Source organism: Aythya marila (genome assembly GCF_965140915.1).
Source record: "Aythya marila genome assembly, chromosome: 6".
Taxonomy (NCBI): domain Eukaryota; kingdom Metazoa; phylum Chordata; class Aves; order Anseriformes; family Anatidae; genus Aythya; species Aythya marila.
Window position 1 is genome coordinate 13310290 of NC_139047.1, and position 17105 is coordinate 13327394.

At 38.3% G+C, this 17105-nt stretch overlaps 1 protein-coding gene across 3 annotated transcripts in view; it reads right to left on the reverse strand.

The window, feature by feature from the left end:
• Positions 1 to 17105, reverse strand: part of PARD3B (par-3 family cell polarity regulator beta) — a 401316-nt gene that overhangs the window by 267712 nt on the left and 116499 nt on the right. For all 3 annotated transcript variants that reach the window (XM_082763760.1, XM_082763759.1, XM_082763758.1), the window contains exon 3: positions 12089 to 12260. In XM_082763760.1, the coding sequence (XP_082619886.1) occupies positions 12089 to 12260 (172 nt within the window). The remainder of the gene's footprint in view (positions 1 to 12088; positions 12261 to 17105) is intronic.

Consider the following 17105-nt stretch of genomic DNA (forward strand, 5'->3'; position numbering starts at 1 on the left):
CTTGCCCATGCAAATACAGATATGGGCCAACAGCACTCATCTGCAAACTCCAGTTTGTTCCTATTTCCTTGTTCCAGCTGACCTTTTATTTATTTATTTATTTTAAAAACTCTTCGCCAATTCAATACAGCCTTGCCTCTCCTCATATGCAAAACATTGTCCAGCATGCCTCTGCATTTTCTTACAGTCCTGTTAGACAGCTTTAGGTTTTTGAGCCTTGTGTCTTCCTATCTATGCCAGTTCTGCCCTATTAATATGTGACTCATTCCAAATCTCAGCAGAAACTGTATCTTATTCTTTTGTCTGTAATTCATCACATCTTTGCCTTTTAGGATGGATTATTTAGTGGTACAACACTGACTTTAATATCAGTATAGCAATAAAGTATGATTACCATACATCAGCAGTGTCACTGAGCATTATAGATACTTCCCCCTTCTGTGGTGAGTAGTGCTCATACAGGGAAACAGCAGACCTATATTTAATAATACATTTTAAAAACCATAAGCATCAATGTAATTATATACTCATTTTTTTATTAGGGTAAGTCAAACACCCATACAGCAAGTGATTCCATCACGCTGTACTAACAAAAAAAAAAAAACCTCAAAGCAATACCTCAGCTTTAGGTTAATCAAATAATGTCCAGCTGTACATTAGCAGTCCCATTTAGCAGTTCCAGTTTAGTTAGATACACAAACATTTTATTATTTGCACATAAAAACTAAAGCCAAAAAGTGTTGGATTTTAAGATACTCCTTCAGTACAATAAATACTTACTCTTTCTCTTTCAAATCATTCTTTCCCTGTATGAACACAGTGTCTGGTGACCTGCATCCAATTTTTAGTTACTCTTCAATACAACTGTTTGAAAACAGATCTTGAGACACTTGTATCATTCAGCATAATGTAATCTCCAAATCCTTTTGATATAAACTCTGCAGAGAAATGCTCTTGCTGAACTATCAGAAAGCCAGCCGCATTGGCATTTTATTTGCAGCTTTCACAACTGAATAAGCCATATTCCAAATTCAAATACACTGCTACTTATACTCTCAAAGCCATCATCCCAACCACTCTTCTCATTTCTTTCTTTTCCCGTGGGGAGATATGAACAGTAACTCAGTTGTTTTTTGTTTTTTTTTGTTTTTTTTAAAAAGTGCCTGCATTTAACTAGAAGACAGGAAATAAATAGAGCATGTAAAATAATAAGGCCTTAAAAATACCCTCAACATGGTTCCAAAACCAGTTCAGTGCCATACCCGTTCTGCGACATCAGTCACCAGCAGTGACCATGAGAATCTTCTTTCCAATTCAGTAAAAGACCACAGAACCATAACCAACATACCGTGAGGAATATTTAATCATGACCCAAAATAATAAATAAAAAAGATCATTCTTGCAATTAAAGTAAGCTAGGACAAAAGCAGACACTGATTTGGTTATTCTTTCAGGAGTCCCATCAAAACACAGTAACTGGCTATTAACCTGAAAGCCCAAAGCATAGCATGGGAGCAAAAGTTGTGTTTACCTGCTATGTGTTACCCTGAAGAAGTCTCTTTTCAGGAAGGTCACTGGAAGGGACCATAATCAGAGATGTACAGTTTGACTCCTGTGCAGTCCCAGCTCATACCACGGGCTGGCCATGCAATGCTGCACAGTGACAGAGGCAGTACTAACATTGGTCACAAGATTTGCATAGTGAATAACAAACTGCACACATAGATAAGCACCCTGACAACACGCACCACATACGTGGCCCATGCCCGTCATACATATACCTTTAATTTGTTCGTCACTGCCCTCCTTAGATATGAGCAAAAGGTAATGGAAAACCATCACTCATGCCATTTATTATAGACACTAGAGAGAAGTTTACTTAGGAGATACCCCCATCTGCTTTCTTTTCTCAGGAAACAATATTTTCTTTTCCTTATTGCTTTCCTTTTGTCATGTTGCATTTCTGCACTATTCTACCTATGCTCTGGCGTTCGGGCTGAACATTTATAATAACCATTGTGAGCTAAGACAAAAGAAGTATTTCTTTTCCCTGAATGATGAAACACAGAAAACACTCTCCTTTCTGCACACCAAGTTGATCATACACACACGCTATTTATAAGCACCGCTGTTTTACTGCAGAGCAGCACTTTGTACTTTAAACTTAGGAACCTGGTTTAAAAAATAAGTTATCCTCATCTTGCTGCATTGCAGCAGTAAGCCGCAGACAGCGGACGTTCAAACACACGAGCCAAACTCAAATTTTATTCTCATGACAACAGCTTTTAACCTCAATTACATCGGGGGCACTTCCCTCCTTGTCAAAATTTGCAGGGTACCTTCTAGCACAGCACCACAGCACATACCGTGTGTGCATGGGCAGCCTTACTCACAGTGCATCCTCTCTGACAAAGCTGAGGATAAAGTCCCACCATTTCCCTTCTTTAAGCAAATCTCTGCACCACTGAGCTTCAAGCCATGCAGAGCAACCCTTTTTCCTTTTGCTAGCATCACCTTCAAAGATTAGTATCTACACAGATTCATGGTTAACAGTGTATTTTCCCTGAACTCTTATGTTTTGGAAATATTTTTTTTTAAACTGCAAATATGGTTGAAACAAGCATATGGTAGAAACCACACTTAGACTTAAATTGGTTACATTAGAAAAAACAGAAGGGAAGTTCTGCCATTTGTGCACAATTAAAAACTGAAAGCTTGCATCAACACAATGGCAAAAGAAGCATCTCTAGGCCAGATGTAATCCTATTTTCTTATTTTATTTTGTTTTTAATTTTACTAAGAAGCCATACAGAGATGTTAACACCTTCCCTGAACAGGAGTGCCTTCTGCCTTACTTCACAGCATTTGAACCCTTCAGTGGATCAAAAAAAAGTTAGCGTTTCAGGTTAGAAGGTGGCTGCCTAACTGTGGGTATAGAAGCACCGGGCAATCTCAGACAAATAACACAAGGTTTGGAGTTCAGGACCCCAGTGTAGTTGGGGGTGTCTGGAGCTGCAGCTGTCCCTCCTGGGGTCCCCCCAAACTCTTCAAGGTCTCTAGGTTCTGAGTTCTGGCAGCAAATTGATGCCTACATCTAGATAGCAAAGTATCGCCCGGAGTGACCAGGAGCGCAAACAGGACAATTCCAATCCTTCCTTTATTGTCTTTTGCTTTCAAGTCTCCTTGCCCAGGAAAGCACAATTTACATCTAGCTGAAACCCTTTTCTTCTCTGGGATTCAGGCTGCAGGCTGCTGTCACAGGGCCAAATTCAGAAAACCAATAAAGACAACTGGAGTTTTTCACCCACTAGCATTTTCTGTAGGCTGTGCTATCTATAATGCAGTCTAAATTACATATTAAAAATTGATTTTGATGGTTTTGGGTGCAAACACACTAAGGTGACTTTTGGGTAGGCTGCCAGATTGAGGAACATAGGCAATATATGCACGTGTGTATAACTGCATCCATTGCAACTCCCTAAAATACTGTGAGGTCTATTTGTTTAGCCACCCAGCGGGGAAGAACTATGTTTAAGAAGAACTAAGGATACACTTGGATGAAATACCGTAAGTGGGCAGCAAGAAGCTTACAATCAATCACCCACACAGTTAAAGTCATAATTTTAAATTCTGCTCCTGCATATAAAAATACTGATTAGGGTGGGAAAAACGCTGTCCATCACACGTGGATCAAGCTGTCAGGTGTCAAAGGCCATACCCATGACAATTACTCTTCTGCCTGCTTCCACATTACACTCGCCAGGACAGACAGACAAATTACTTTCTCACACCTGAATGTGTGTCAAAATATTTTTTAGAGCTCCTTCTGAACAAATCTCAACAAAATTTCAAGCCAGCTTTGAAGCAAAGCACTGTAAGTGGTACATCCGTACAGACATACGTGGGAAATTGCCCCTCAACACAGACAGCTATGGGCTGGAGGATCCCCGACATGCCAACCACTGCCACACAACAGCCTAAGTAGAGAGTCAGAATGACTTTTAAACTGGCCCTGCCAAACAATTCAGGAACTCACAACACAACATTACGAGCAGGATAGTAATTTATACTTAAATACAGGAAAGGTCGTTAATATACGACCATTTTTCTTCTCTTTGTCAGAGACATTTCATGTTAGCAGGCGTGCAGACAGCTCTGCTGGTCAGGGCTTTCTGAGAGCTCTAAGTCATCAGCCTGAGGAAATTCGGTCACCCTCAGATTTATTGCTTACCACCACCTGAGGCACCACATAATGGTTCTGCCATGTACTTAAAGTGTACCTGACATTACCTTCTGCATTCTACTTTGTGACAGGACAGCACCACTTTTTTATTATTATTGTTATTAACTATATAATGCTCTGACAGTGTGACTTTATGTTTAAAACTAACTCAAATTGCTCACAACAGCAATAAAATCAAAGACCTACAGCTATCAGTTCTGCCTGAGGTACATACTGCGTTTTTTAAATTCCCATGGATAAAAGATTAGATTAACAAACTACGGTGATGTAACAGCGAGACAACTGACTTAAATCTGCAAATGCAGAGCAAGGTATTTCCCCATCACTCTAAAGAAAGAGTGCTTTTTCTTACAAAGGAAAACAAAAGCAGCCAACTGCAAGTAAAACCCAGTAAAGTCTATAAAAACAGATGTTTTGGGGTGGTGTTCCTGGGTGCCATGGATTTCAACAGAATGCTTTTCCCTGTTTGCACACAATGGAAAAAATGAAGTCAGATTTTATTTACAAAACACAAGAACTGTTCCTACAGTTGTTGACCGACCAGAAGGACATTTCTTTGGAGCTGCTGTTGTGAGAAATGGTGCCTCATGAAACAACTGGCACGAGACGGGGCAGAGCAGAGGGAGCCGCAGCAGCATCCCCCAGCATGGGGATCAATCACGTTGCCCGCAGCAGGGAGACGTGGGTTTTGCCAGCCTGGATTCTAGCAAAACTCACGACTCTTACCCTTGCTGGGCCGACTGATGAGCTTTGTGAGAGCACAGCAGCACTGCTGACAAGAGCCAGCACTCACCACTACAGGCCTGGCTCCTCTTGCTCTTCTCTAGTGAAGCCCCCGTCTGACCCACGCCAGCATCGGGCACCCACCAGCTGATCCACACCCTCCTGCTCCCTGCTTTGGGCAGGGGGATTAAAAATCAGAGCAGCTGCAATCATTTTGTCTCTTTTAAGTTATCATTGGAAACAAACAAAAAAATCTATTTTCTGTTATAATATAACTTCCCTAAGCACACATGACTTTTCCTTCCTTTTTTTTTTTAATTTTATTTTTAAAGTAATCTCTTCCAAATAGCATTCACATGTAAATGGAAACTAAACTTTACATATTCTTAAAAACGCCAATAAAAATGGTTTCTTGTTAGTCTTACAACATGCTGGACACAGCAAAAAGCATTCATCTTACTAAACAGACTGGCTTTTTTGAACAGCATATTATCTGAATTTAAATCAATCATTTTAGGCTAATATATCCTACAAGATTTTAAAGCTAATAGATCTCAGGCTCTCGCACCTCATTTTTATTCACAGATTGAAAGGTGAAAATAAGCATTTCTTCTATTTCAATTCCCAACCCATTTCTCAACTTCAAATGAAATACTTAATGAACTGTACTAGTTGAATAAACTGACACAAAAAAAATACTCTCTGCACCTGCAAAAGAGGCCATGCTGCCAAGAGCTGGTTTAGCACTTCAGCTAGCATCAGTTACAGGTGCTTAGGCAGTGACTTTTCCACAGTTCAATGGCTTGACTTTCTTTAAAAACTTTGGCAGCTAAATTGTACAGCCTGAATATCACTTTGGTAGCATTTTATTGCTGGCAGTGGAACACTGAAATGTATTTTTGAATATCTTAATGGTAGGTATTTGAAAGGAGTTATACTCCTTTCAATTTAAGGCATTAATATACTTTTCTGTAATATGTAAACATGGCTTGTGCTCTACATATACGATATAAATATATATGTGATCTAAATTAAAATTTCATTCTATTTTTTTTAATCTTTCCTTGAAAGTAATTCCTATTAAGACTGTTGTATTCTGGTGACAGTAAACCAATTTTAGCCTCAAATGTCAAACTTATTCCTGCCAGTTTAAAAAAAGACGTTAAGATAAAGTAGTGAAACTTCTGCAATTCAAGGTGTCCGGTGAGGTTTCGAGGAGCAATAAGAATACACGTAGGTAAGTTAATACCTGGTGTGGCCAAGCACCCGGCCAGCCCGTTATCCCACACCTCACTGTGGTCAGCAGCAAATACTCAGGGAGGGGGCATACAAGCAAGGACAAAGTGGCGTGTGCTACCAGCTTGCATAAATAAACAGTTGAAAGACTTCCAAATCAGAGCAGCATCCACTCCACCGTATGTTAAGTCTCCGATGAGCCACATCCTGTGAATTTGTCTAATTCTACTTCACTTCATTGATTTTTGGCCCATAACACTGAATTACAGAATTGAGCTGAACGCTTCATGAGAGAGGTAGCTTGGGGATGTTTTTCTTTTTAATCTGTTGAATGATCATTTTGTTTGGTACTCCTAGTTTTTATGTGGTGAGGAAGCTGAATCATCATTCCTTATTAATCCATCCTAGTATTTAAAACAGTAAGATAACTGTTTCTATAGGAAAGTTAAGACCAGACACAATCACCGAAAGGTCATTTTTCCCTTTTAGCTGGAAGGCTAAAAAGAGTTGACCAGAAATACCGTACAAGATTCATCCTCATCTCAAATCTAGTGAGCACAACATTCTGCTTTTACTTAATGCCCATAGTAAACTGACTTCCCCGTAATGAAGTAGTGAGTTACGAAGCAAACAAAACACAAATCAGCATCCACTGTGTCCATGTGAAAACTGCAACATATTGGGAGGGAGGTGCAGCTTTTGCCAGCTACATTCAGGAGAAGTAAATACACAGCTCTCCTTTCCACTTGGCTGAAATTCTAGATTTCTGCTTTGAGAAACAATCAGAATCTCAAGTGGCACTTCAAAGTAAGGAGCCAAAAAAATTAACTATCAACTGAGGCTCTTAGAAGGGTAAATAAAACAGAAAGCAATGAGAAAGCCACGTGGCAACGAATGAGCAAACTTGCTGAATCATTTAACTGTTAGTTGTAATTTTTCTATTGACAACTTCTGTAAAGATGTGTTCATCCATATACTGGAACACATTCATATGAAAGCAAACAGCTAACAAAACTATTGGTGAATGAACAATGCAAAACTGCGTAAAACTATATTTATGTGGTTTCATAAGAAAAAAAGGATGATTGTCTACCTCAAGACCTTTATTTGAAATCTTATTTTTACCCTGAATAATTTCCAACTATCATTCGGCCAAGCTTAGTAGGCTCCTTTTCAACTCTAAATAGATTTCACTGTATTGCCTCTTACCTCGTAATGCAGCACCACAGAGATTTATAAATACACACACACACCCTCACACTCCTTTGTACTGCCTAGTTCCAGGCTGTACTGATGGAGACTGTACTATAGCTATTCAGTAAGATATTACCCTATATCCTTTCCAAACCTCCAGTTGCAAATATTTAGCTTACTTAGGTGGGTTGTTCTGTTTGTTTTTAAGCAATATCACCTTTGAAGCTAGCTATGCATCACAATAATAGACGAATAATCACACAAACAGCAACATCGCAAAAGCAGTAAAATAAGGAAAATCTTAGGAAAGCCACTGAATAAACAAGTATCAAAAAGCAGTATAGAGCTTTGTGATAGAATTCATTCCATCATTCTGAGCCCCATTCATCACCATCCCCCAAAACCGTCCCTGAGGCAATAAAAGGCTGGAAATGAATATTTTGGCTGGCGAGCTACTTCAGGAAAATGTGGAACTTGTGATGGAAAATATTTTTCTCCTTACTTATCATATTTTCAAGGGAATAATTCCTTACCCCAAAGTAACATATATTAAAGCAAGTGCAAAGGGAGTAGAAGCAAAGGGAATAATGGATGAGAAAATCACTGGGGAAATCAGAGGCAGAGGGGCTATTAGAAAGAAGGGGGGGGCCTCTTTGGTAACCTACTATGCACATAAATTTAGTACCTACACTGCTACTAAATTTTTGAGTACAGGGAAAGGAAGGGCAGGCTGGTTTGTTTTCTAAACAGGTAAAACAAATATGTGGTATTTTTCATATATATTTTTTATATATATATATATATATATACATACACACACACATATATATGCTTCATAGAATATATTGCTGTATTGTTTTTGCTGCAATATAAAGATAAACTTCAGCTATGCTGGTGCAAAGCTCATTTCCATGAATCAAGGACAACTAAGTAATACCAAGCTAAAGTCATGAGGTCAAAATATACCAAGCCTGCACTCTGACTGAAATGAAAAGTTATCTTCGAACCTTTAGCTTGCCTGAGAACAGAAGCCATTTGTTTTAAGAACACAAGTAGACTTTAATTGATCATCACAATTCTTTAAAACCAGATTAAACCAAATGCCACAGAGGAGAAAAATCCATCAAGTCCAGTGGCATCCTCACAACACCTGTGACAAACTGCACAGAGCAAGGCATGATATCACTGCTGTAAGAGCAGCTGTTGGGCACAGAGAAAGAATAAAATTATATTTGCTTAAAGAAATAAACAGTGTTGCCTCAAACCACAGAAGACAGCATGTGCTTCTACAATGCTTTTTTTTTTTTTAATTAAATACAAAATGTTAATTTTCCCTGAATTGTGCAGAAGAGAATTACACTCAGTGTACTGACAAACATCAGTACACTCTGCCAATAAACTGACATCACAAGATTAAGTTGAACAAAATAGCTCTTATATAAGAAAAAATCTTCCCTACTTTGAAACAGCACGTATGCTGTATACAAGCAAAAGCAACATTTTGTCAAATGAATAGTTTCAGTTCATATCTGTTTTCATAACATTAAAAAAAAGCATAATCATACATATTTCTCTATTTAAAAATGCACTGTCTGCATATCCACCACACAGCATTTCAACACCAGCTTGAAAGAGGACTAACCAAATATATGCTATTCAAAGTGCCTCCAAGCCTACTTCAATACCTCCACTTCAGAGCAGCTGAGACAGAGTGAGGATTTCTTCCCGAGTTCTGAAGTCACCCAGGAAGCGTTCCCAGCCCTTATCCCAGCGTAGGGATCAGCTCTGCCAGACCCCTCAATGGAAAGACATCCAAACTGTGACTTCAGACTGAGTCAGAGTGGTCAGTACACAAAGGATATCAGTCACAAAAAAATGTGCAAGTAGTAACCATCTAATAAAAACATATTTCCCCCACGGTTGCTATCTCTGTCTAGCCAGTACAGGTTTTAGGATCAGGTGTAACGTTTAATTAACTTACCTGCATCAAATAAACAATTCATTAAAAAGAAGAAAATTTGAAGCCAGTATCTTAGGTGCCTTTTCTAAAATCTTTGCTGATTCTCTCATGCTTGAGAATGACAACACTTAGTTGTTTCACATGCTTCATGTTTCATCAAGCTCCAAGTATTCTCTGAGCAGATCACTAAATGTTCACTGTTTCTACATAGAACTATGTATCTGGTTTCACAGCACACAAAAACATCCAACAGAAACTAACAGACAGAATAGTTCCACAATCTGTCAATTGATTTAACAATGGATTTCCTACATATCATCCCTAAAGGCCTTCTGCAAAAATACACTCTAAAAGGCCAAACACGTGACAGCACTTTAAAGAGCTTCACCACGTAAAGTACCACTGCTTGCTCACTATGTATATATTTAATCATGTTCTTGTTCCTGAAATAAAGATAGCTTTTAAAAATTATTAGTATTTATATCTGCTAGCAAGGTTGAATCAATTCAATAATTAGGCAGCCAGACTACTGTGGTTCATGCATCAATGATATTGATGCAAGCACATTCTCCTATCTCTTCACATATATTTCAATTTGCCTCTAATGGACATAGGAACTTAATTTAAGTTACAGCGACTTATACAGGAAAGATAAAGGCAAAATTTAAGTTTAAAGAACTGTTATCAGTGATGAAAAGTCCAGAAGAGAAAACAACTACATTTCAGACTCCAGACCAAGTTTACAAGACTGACAGGTAGAAAATTTGTTTTTATTTTACACTAGGTAAATGGAAATCTGGAAGAGAACCATCAAGACAAACAGATTACATTTATGCTCTCAATTTTAAGAAACAAGCACCCATTTTAATTTCAAATGTATATCAGTATAACACTGAAAATGAAGTAGAAGCCTAATTGGCTGCTCTTAGTATGCTGTATTTCATCTCTAGACTCTATAGTGCAGGGATTCCATAAATGCTATGAAAACTGAATGATCTGGTAGCTTAATGGTAAGCTCAAGAGCACTAGCATTTAACTGTTTCACATAGAAATGCATTAAGTTGAAATTCCTCTTCTCTCCAGCCTTCAGCTTGTGTTCAACAGCATAGTAGAAAAACTACTTTTAATGTTTTTTTGTTTGTTTTTAATATAGTTCAGAGGTACATGGAAAACAATGTACTACTACTAGTACATCTACTTTCAAAAACATGCTAAAAACATGGATTATACCATGTTGTTCCAAAATAACCAATAAATGATGTGAGAAACCATTCAAAAATCAGACCTTTAGCCACAAACTTTTCCATACATCATGGCTAACAAAATCGGTGAAGATACATAGAAGATAAAAACATAATTCTTATGACAAGAATAAGCCTCTCCGAAGATACCTTCATATGAGAAACACCCGTGTCATTAAAGAGATTTTGCTATATTCACCAGAATATAGAAAGAACCAAGATGACCCATTAAAACAGAAATCTGAATCTAAAAAGTTTCATGCAGCTTGGATTAAAATACTTTCTACAACAGACAAAAATGAGCACAGACTTCCATCAGAAGTTACATTATGCAGCCTCAACCAATGAACTTCATTAGAAGTTTTATTTTAGCTCATTCTTTTATCAGCCTTTTCCTTTAGATTGCAATTCAAATAAACAGACAACTGAACATTCAGTTTCTGAAATCAAAACCAGACTCCTCTACAACATAAGTAGCACAACTAGAGGTAGTTTTTCTATCTTTATGCCACCCACTTACATTCAGAAATTTTATCGCACATCATTACAAGACTGCCAAGGGTGAATTGGGCAACGAGCTCTAGTGAAATGCAGACAAGTCTCTCTTGAACAGTATTCATTTGCCAAAGGCTGTCAGTATACTACACTGCTTTACAGACAACAGGAAGAGGATTCACCCTCAGGAAGTTTTTGAAAGTTTCCATATCTAGTATCCAGGTGACAGCTTAGCCCACTCTCAATCCAAGAAAGTAATTCAAACGGCTTTGTATCCAATTTACAAGACTCTCTCTTTTTAATTTGAATCCAGCATTTGAACTCTTGGCCTTCCAGGCCCGTTGAAGCAATGCAGGGGACCAGAGCTGCAGCACCTCATGTAGTGCTCTCTGATCTAAGAGGGAATTAAACAGAAACCTCTCCCAGTCACAATTTGCTCACCTGAAAGTCAGATAGGCAAACAGAACTGTTGTGCAACTTCTTCAATAACAAAGAGATTAAATGTTTGCAACCAGGACCTCCGAAACATGGGATACGCTCAGGTAAAAAAAATAAATGTATGTATATTTGTACACAGGTGTTTACACTCATTAAACCAACATTCTTAAACAAAAATGGTATTTTTTTTCCCATTTATTTTCTTGTTAGAAAAACTGTGAATAGGTTTCATCTCTTGAGCTCTCAGAAAATTATAATGAAGGATTGTCAGTAACTTACCTGCTCAAAGAAAGGAGAAGAAAGATCCCAGCCATATGGATGGGCTTAACATAGAGTAAGATAACAAAGCTCTGGTGCAAATTCACCATGCACAGTTACAGCATTCAGCACCAATTGTTCAAAAGCACAACTTTTGTCATTACAATTATCTTCACTGAATCATAAGGTAAATAACCAAGTGCTAAAAAAATCTATAAATACTTCATATCACAAACAAAAAAAGAAAAAAGTGATACGTATTGGTTAAAACTGGAAAATAAACGTGCATGATATACATACCCAGTTTTAGGGCAGAAGGGGTCACTTCAATCTCACCCCCAATCGGTTGAAAGGCTGCCAACTGAGCCGCTACCTCTGCCTCAAAAGGGTCTGGGCTACTTCTGTCTGCCAGACTGCCGTTGGTGCCATCAGTCTTACGGTGAGGTTCTTCCTCATCATAAACAGCAATCAGCTATCAAAACAAAAGAAAACACCATTTGTATATTTAAAGTATTCCCCAAATTTTCTCTTATATTTTTAATGCAAAAATTATCAGTTATGGGAGTATAAAACCAACAATCTTATTTGAGAACAGCTAACCATAAGCATACAGATTCGGGAAAGCACATACATCTGTGTTTAAATAGATTGATTCCAATATGACTTGAGTACATGCTTCAGCACTGCCCTGTGTTGGCGTGTTTTTCTCAGAATTAGCATGCTACAATTAGGGAGCATCTTATGTCGTTCCAAACTATTTACAGTTGAACATACTTAAACACTCAAACCAGAGTTTAAGTCTTGTGGGTGCGTGGGAGCGTGTTCTGTTTTTCAAAATTGTAACCCTACTGACCGACACAGTGGGCAGAGGTAGCACAACCATGGAAGCTGTATGGAGTACGCAGCTAAAGCTTTTATTTGTAATTACATAATGATTATGTTCCAAGGAAAAGTTCTATCCAGCCCAGTGACAGAGGGTGAAGCTCTGTTAATCCCCAATCCTACGCCTCTGTAAGAGTGCAAGGTACACACACACACACGTACCTGTAGGCACCCACCATAAATCTATCAATAGCCTCTTCCCGTTCCCTCCTGCAAGCTTATACCAGATACTTTGCTTCTGAAAGCTGGCCTCACTGACCAGTTCTTCCACAACGTCAGGCCAGCAGGAAAGCCACAATTAAATATGGACAAGCTGCAAAGTCTACTATCCAAGCTCACATTAATGATGGTGTGAAAATGATGAAAAACACCAGAATCATTTTTCCCCAGCTAGGCTGGCCTACAAGGACTTTTGTCTTTATCCCTACTAATACAACGTCATCAGATAATGTATATTAGATATAGATAGATTCAGCAACAAGTGACTCAGACAAGCGTGCTTGCTGTTGCCGTTATAGTTCCAGGAGCTGGCTAAAAGACAAAAGGATGACTTCCCAATGAACCTACACAAATTACAAGACTGGCTGCTCCCAGTCAACGAGACACTTGACAGCCCAGAGCCCCCTCCAGGAGGGCAGGAGATGACTGCAGCAGCACTTTTCCTGCCCAATGCCTTATGTGGCACAACTTTCCTGACATACGACAACAAGTGCTTTGCCTAGTAAGCACGTACAAGTTATCTTTACCTTCAGATATCCATTTGTTTTGCTTTTTCTGAACTCCTTAGGACTAAAAAAGTTTTATTTAGCTAGTACACCTGGTTATGCAATGTCAAGACACATATAGAAACAAAGTCTAAAGGATTGATTTAACCATGCTGCCTCTCTCTCTCTGTTATTTTAAGGGCCGCATACACACTCTCTCTATAAAAATATTAGTAGATCAAATCTCCTTTGACACTTCCAAGACATGTGTCAAAAATTATATCCTGTGATAAGCAGCATACTGAAACAAAGAGACAAACATTTAAAGGACCTCATTTGCCTAAGGGAAGAAATGAATGTATGAGAGGGAAAGGAAACAAAAAAATGCAAACAAAAATCCTGAAGGAAGGATGCTTCTAAGGAAGAAACTGACATTTTCAGGTCTTTCTCTCATTTATAATTTGGTTGCTAGAAATGTGTCAGCTCATATTTACCAATGCATATTTCAGAGGCGCACAGAACCCCTTAAATTATTAGGTAGAAAACTGGTTCTCCTTTTTCATATGGAAGCTGTTTCCTTTCCACAGCCAAACAAATAGCTCTTAGAGCACACAATTTCGTTTTTATTTGTCCAAAGCTTATGGGAAACATTAATTTCAGTACCAAAGACTACACTCCTTGTACTTTTTTACTGCATTACAAGGAAACCACCCAGGTATTCACACCACATTCACCACTACACCATCTCTACGTCTCACAACTACATATAGCCAAAATAGCACATTTGGACCCAGACGCCAAGTGACCATGGCAAAAAAAACCATGGTACCTCTTGTTTGTTATTAAAATGACTATCCATGTTACTGCTGTTATGGAAGCCCATCAGCGCTTCTTACTGCTGCCATTCCTCAAGTGACTGTAGTGCACAGACAGGCACTATTTTGACAGATTAAAAAAAAAAAAGAAAACATTTCTTAATGGTATGGAACACACCATTAATTAATTATTGCAACTAGACTTAAACAGAGTGAGGAAAGGAGATACTGTAAGTACTGAATGTAGTGGTAACAAAGATCTGACATCTTTCCTCACCAAGGAAATAAAACTGCCATTTGTTTTCTAAAATGTTTATTCAGGAGAGAACTACTCAAGACCACAGCTGCAGGAGAACCTTACCAGTAGCAATCCTAACAGTATGAATATACCACTAATCAATCAAACCATTACAAATATCAGCCTTAGTCTTTCAAATGAAATAAATACAATTAAGGTTATGTAAATCAGCTATTCAAAAATAATTGTTGTAATTGACTTCTTGTTTCCAGTATGGAAAATTTGTTAATTGGAATAGACTGTAAACCCCTCCCAAAGCAAAGAACTTTGGGAGGCATTAAGAAGTCTCCCACAAATCTGTCATAACGTTATTTGCAATATAAGTTCAATATTTACAAATATTGAGAGTTCAGTAGGCCAGCTGATTTTTCTTGACACAAATTGAGATAGTACTCTAGACATTTGTGAACTGCAGAAGTTATGCACATCCTCTGTTGTGGTTTTATATGCTTGCTGTACTTCAGCATCTGTTATCTTTTTAAATAGTTTATTTAAAGAACATACCAATTTTTACAGTCGAAGATATCTATATATTTCTGTACAGTTCAAGTAGTTTTATTGCATATTGCTATAACATCTATTAAAAGGAGTTAGACTTCTACAACCTGCCAGCTACATACATAATAAATTATTGAAATTAACACTTCTATCATTTTTGGTTATTGAACTCCTTCCTACTTATATTGACATTGCCACAACATAAGGTAGCAATAGCGAATGGCGCTATTTTCTTAGCATTTTCATTAAACCTAAGCATGGCAAACTTATCACAATGCAATTTAGTAAAGCCAAATTCTAATTTTGAATTGTGTCCTATGGCACTGCTCTTTCAATATTTTATTGATATTCCAATTAGGAAACTTGAAGAAAAGTATAAGAAAATTATGTAAAAAAACAAATGACTTTATTCCCAAACACACAGAGCAACACTCACATTCAGTTAAGATCAACTCTCCTATTAAAAAAAAAAGTGGGTAAATACGCAAGGAGGAAAATTATGTTCCTGAGCGAAGGGGTCCGAATACAAAGCAGCAGCCTGTTTGACACAGGGGTACCGCTGCCCACTGGGAGGCAGAGAACTGATGCAACATTGCATTTAAAGCTCTCTGGGAGATGAAATGTTGGCACTGGTCACACGCCGCGCACACGGGCAGCCATGCAGAAAACTGCGCACAACTTGACAAACCTTGCCTTACAGCGCTTACCTGGTAGGCCTGAAACAACTGGCTTTCCCTTGCCCTATGCACCATTTTAAATAAAAGGTTTTGTAATTATTCCGCTTTTCAAACTACACTTTTGACAGCTAGATTACTGTTAATAAGGTTAAAAAGTGTGTATTTTACCAGCTTTTCTGTGCTGAATTACAAAACAGACAATGCTATTTCCGTTCCTATCCCAAACACCACATGCGTACGCGAAGTTCTAGGAAAAAAGGGATAAAATAAAAATTTGCTTGCAATTAAATTAATCAGCTTTCAATTACTGTCAGGATAAAATCGCTAAGACAAGTTCCCAGTCATAAGCTAGTACCAGTATGTGACTGATGAGATACAACTTTCAATAGCTAGAATAATGCATTCAAAAGCACCAGGAAGAGTTAAATGCTCAACACGTACAGAATTTTTCATCTAAGTTGGATGGAAACTTTTCCTCAGTTTCTCTATACTCATAGATTCTATTTCTTCTCTCGCTATGTACAAGGAAAGCCAGTAAAATTGCCCATTTGTTCAAGGCATGTTTGTTAACCACCCTGATACTGCTACTTCATGACCTCAATTCTCATTTAAGAGAAAGAAAACTGTATTTTTTAATATTTTTTTTTAAACTGTATCTATACTTCTGACAGCCAGTACTCCTATGGGAGTGATAATTAGATACTTATAAAATGATGTTGAAAAAAATCTATTTTTTTTTGTCAATTAATAAAGACTTCTCACACAGAGCACTCATCTCCACAAAAGAACCGTTCAGAGGGGGTGAATTAACAGCTCAGCAACCATTTCACTAAGCTTCATGACATAAAGAGAAATGATGGCTCAAGCTACAGCAGAAAATTAAGTTCACCACAGTACCATGTTACCTTACGCTCTGACCCCTGAATTTGGGATCTCTAGGATTTAATTACGTATATATCCCTGCACATATACAACAAAGAGAAAGACACAAGGTGTTTCTATATGTACCATGTTGATGCCAGCAAACGCAAATTCAAAATAAAAATAAAAAGATCAGAGGTGTTTGCACCTGCAAGCCACCAGACACACACAGATGGAGGCAGGCTGCAGCTGACAGCAGCTGAAAACAGCCTCCATATGGCCAACGCAGAAAGGAGAAGGGATTCTTCCCTCCTCTCACCCTCCCTTTATTTATTTTTAATTCTTCCTTCATTTCTTTCAACAAGGTTGTGTGTTTGGCCAGGTCAGTCAACTTCCTGCCCCCAAAGACATTCAAGCACCAGCAGCAACACGATGAAGGCAAAGTTACCTCTTCCCAGAGGCCTGTGCTGGCTCTGGGTCACCTTGCCTCCTTCACCACCCGCTGCCTCCTGCCACCCCTTCGCACAAATAGGGACACTTTCTGGGCCCACGGGGAGTCAGCTCAGGGAACCGAACCATGAA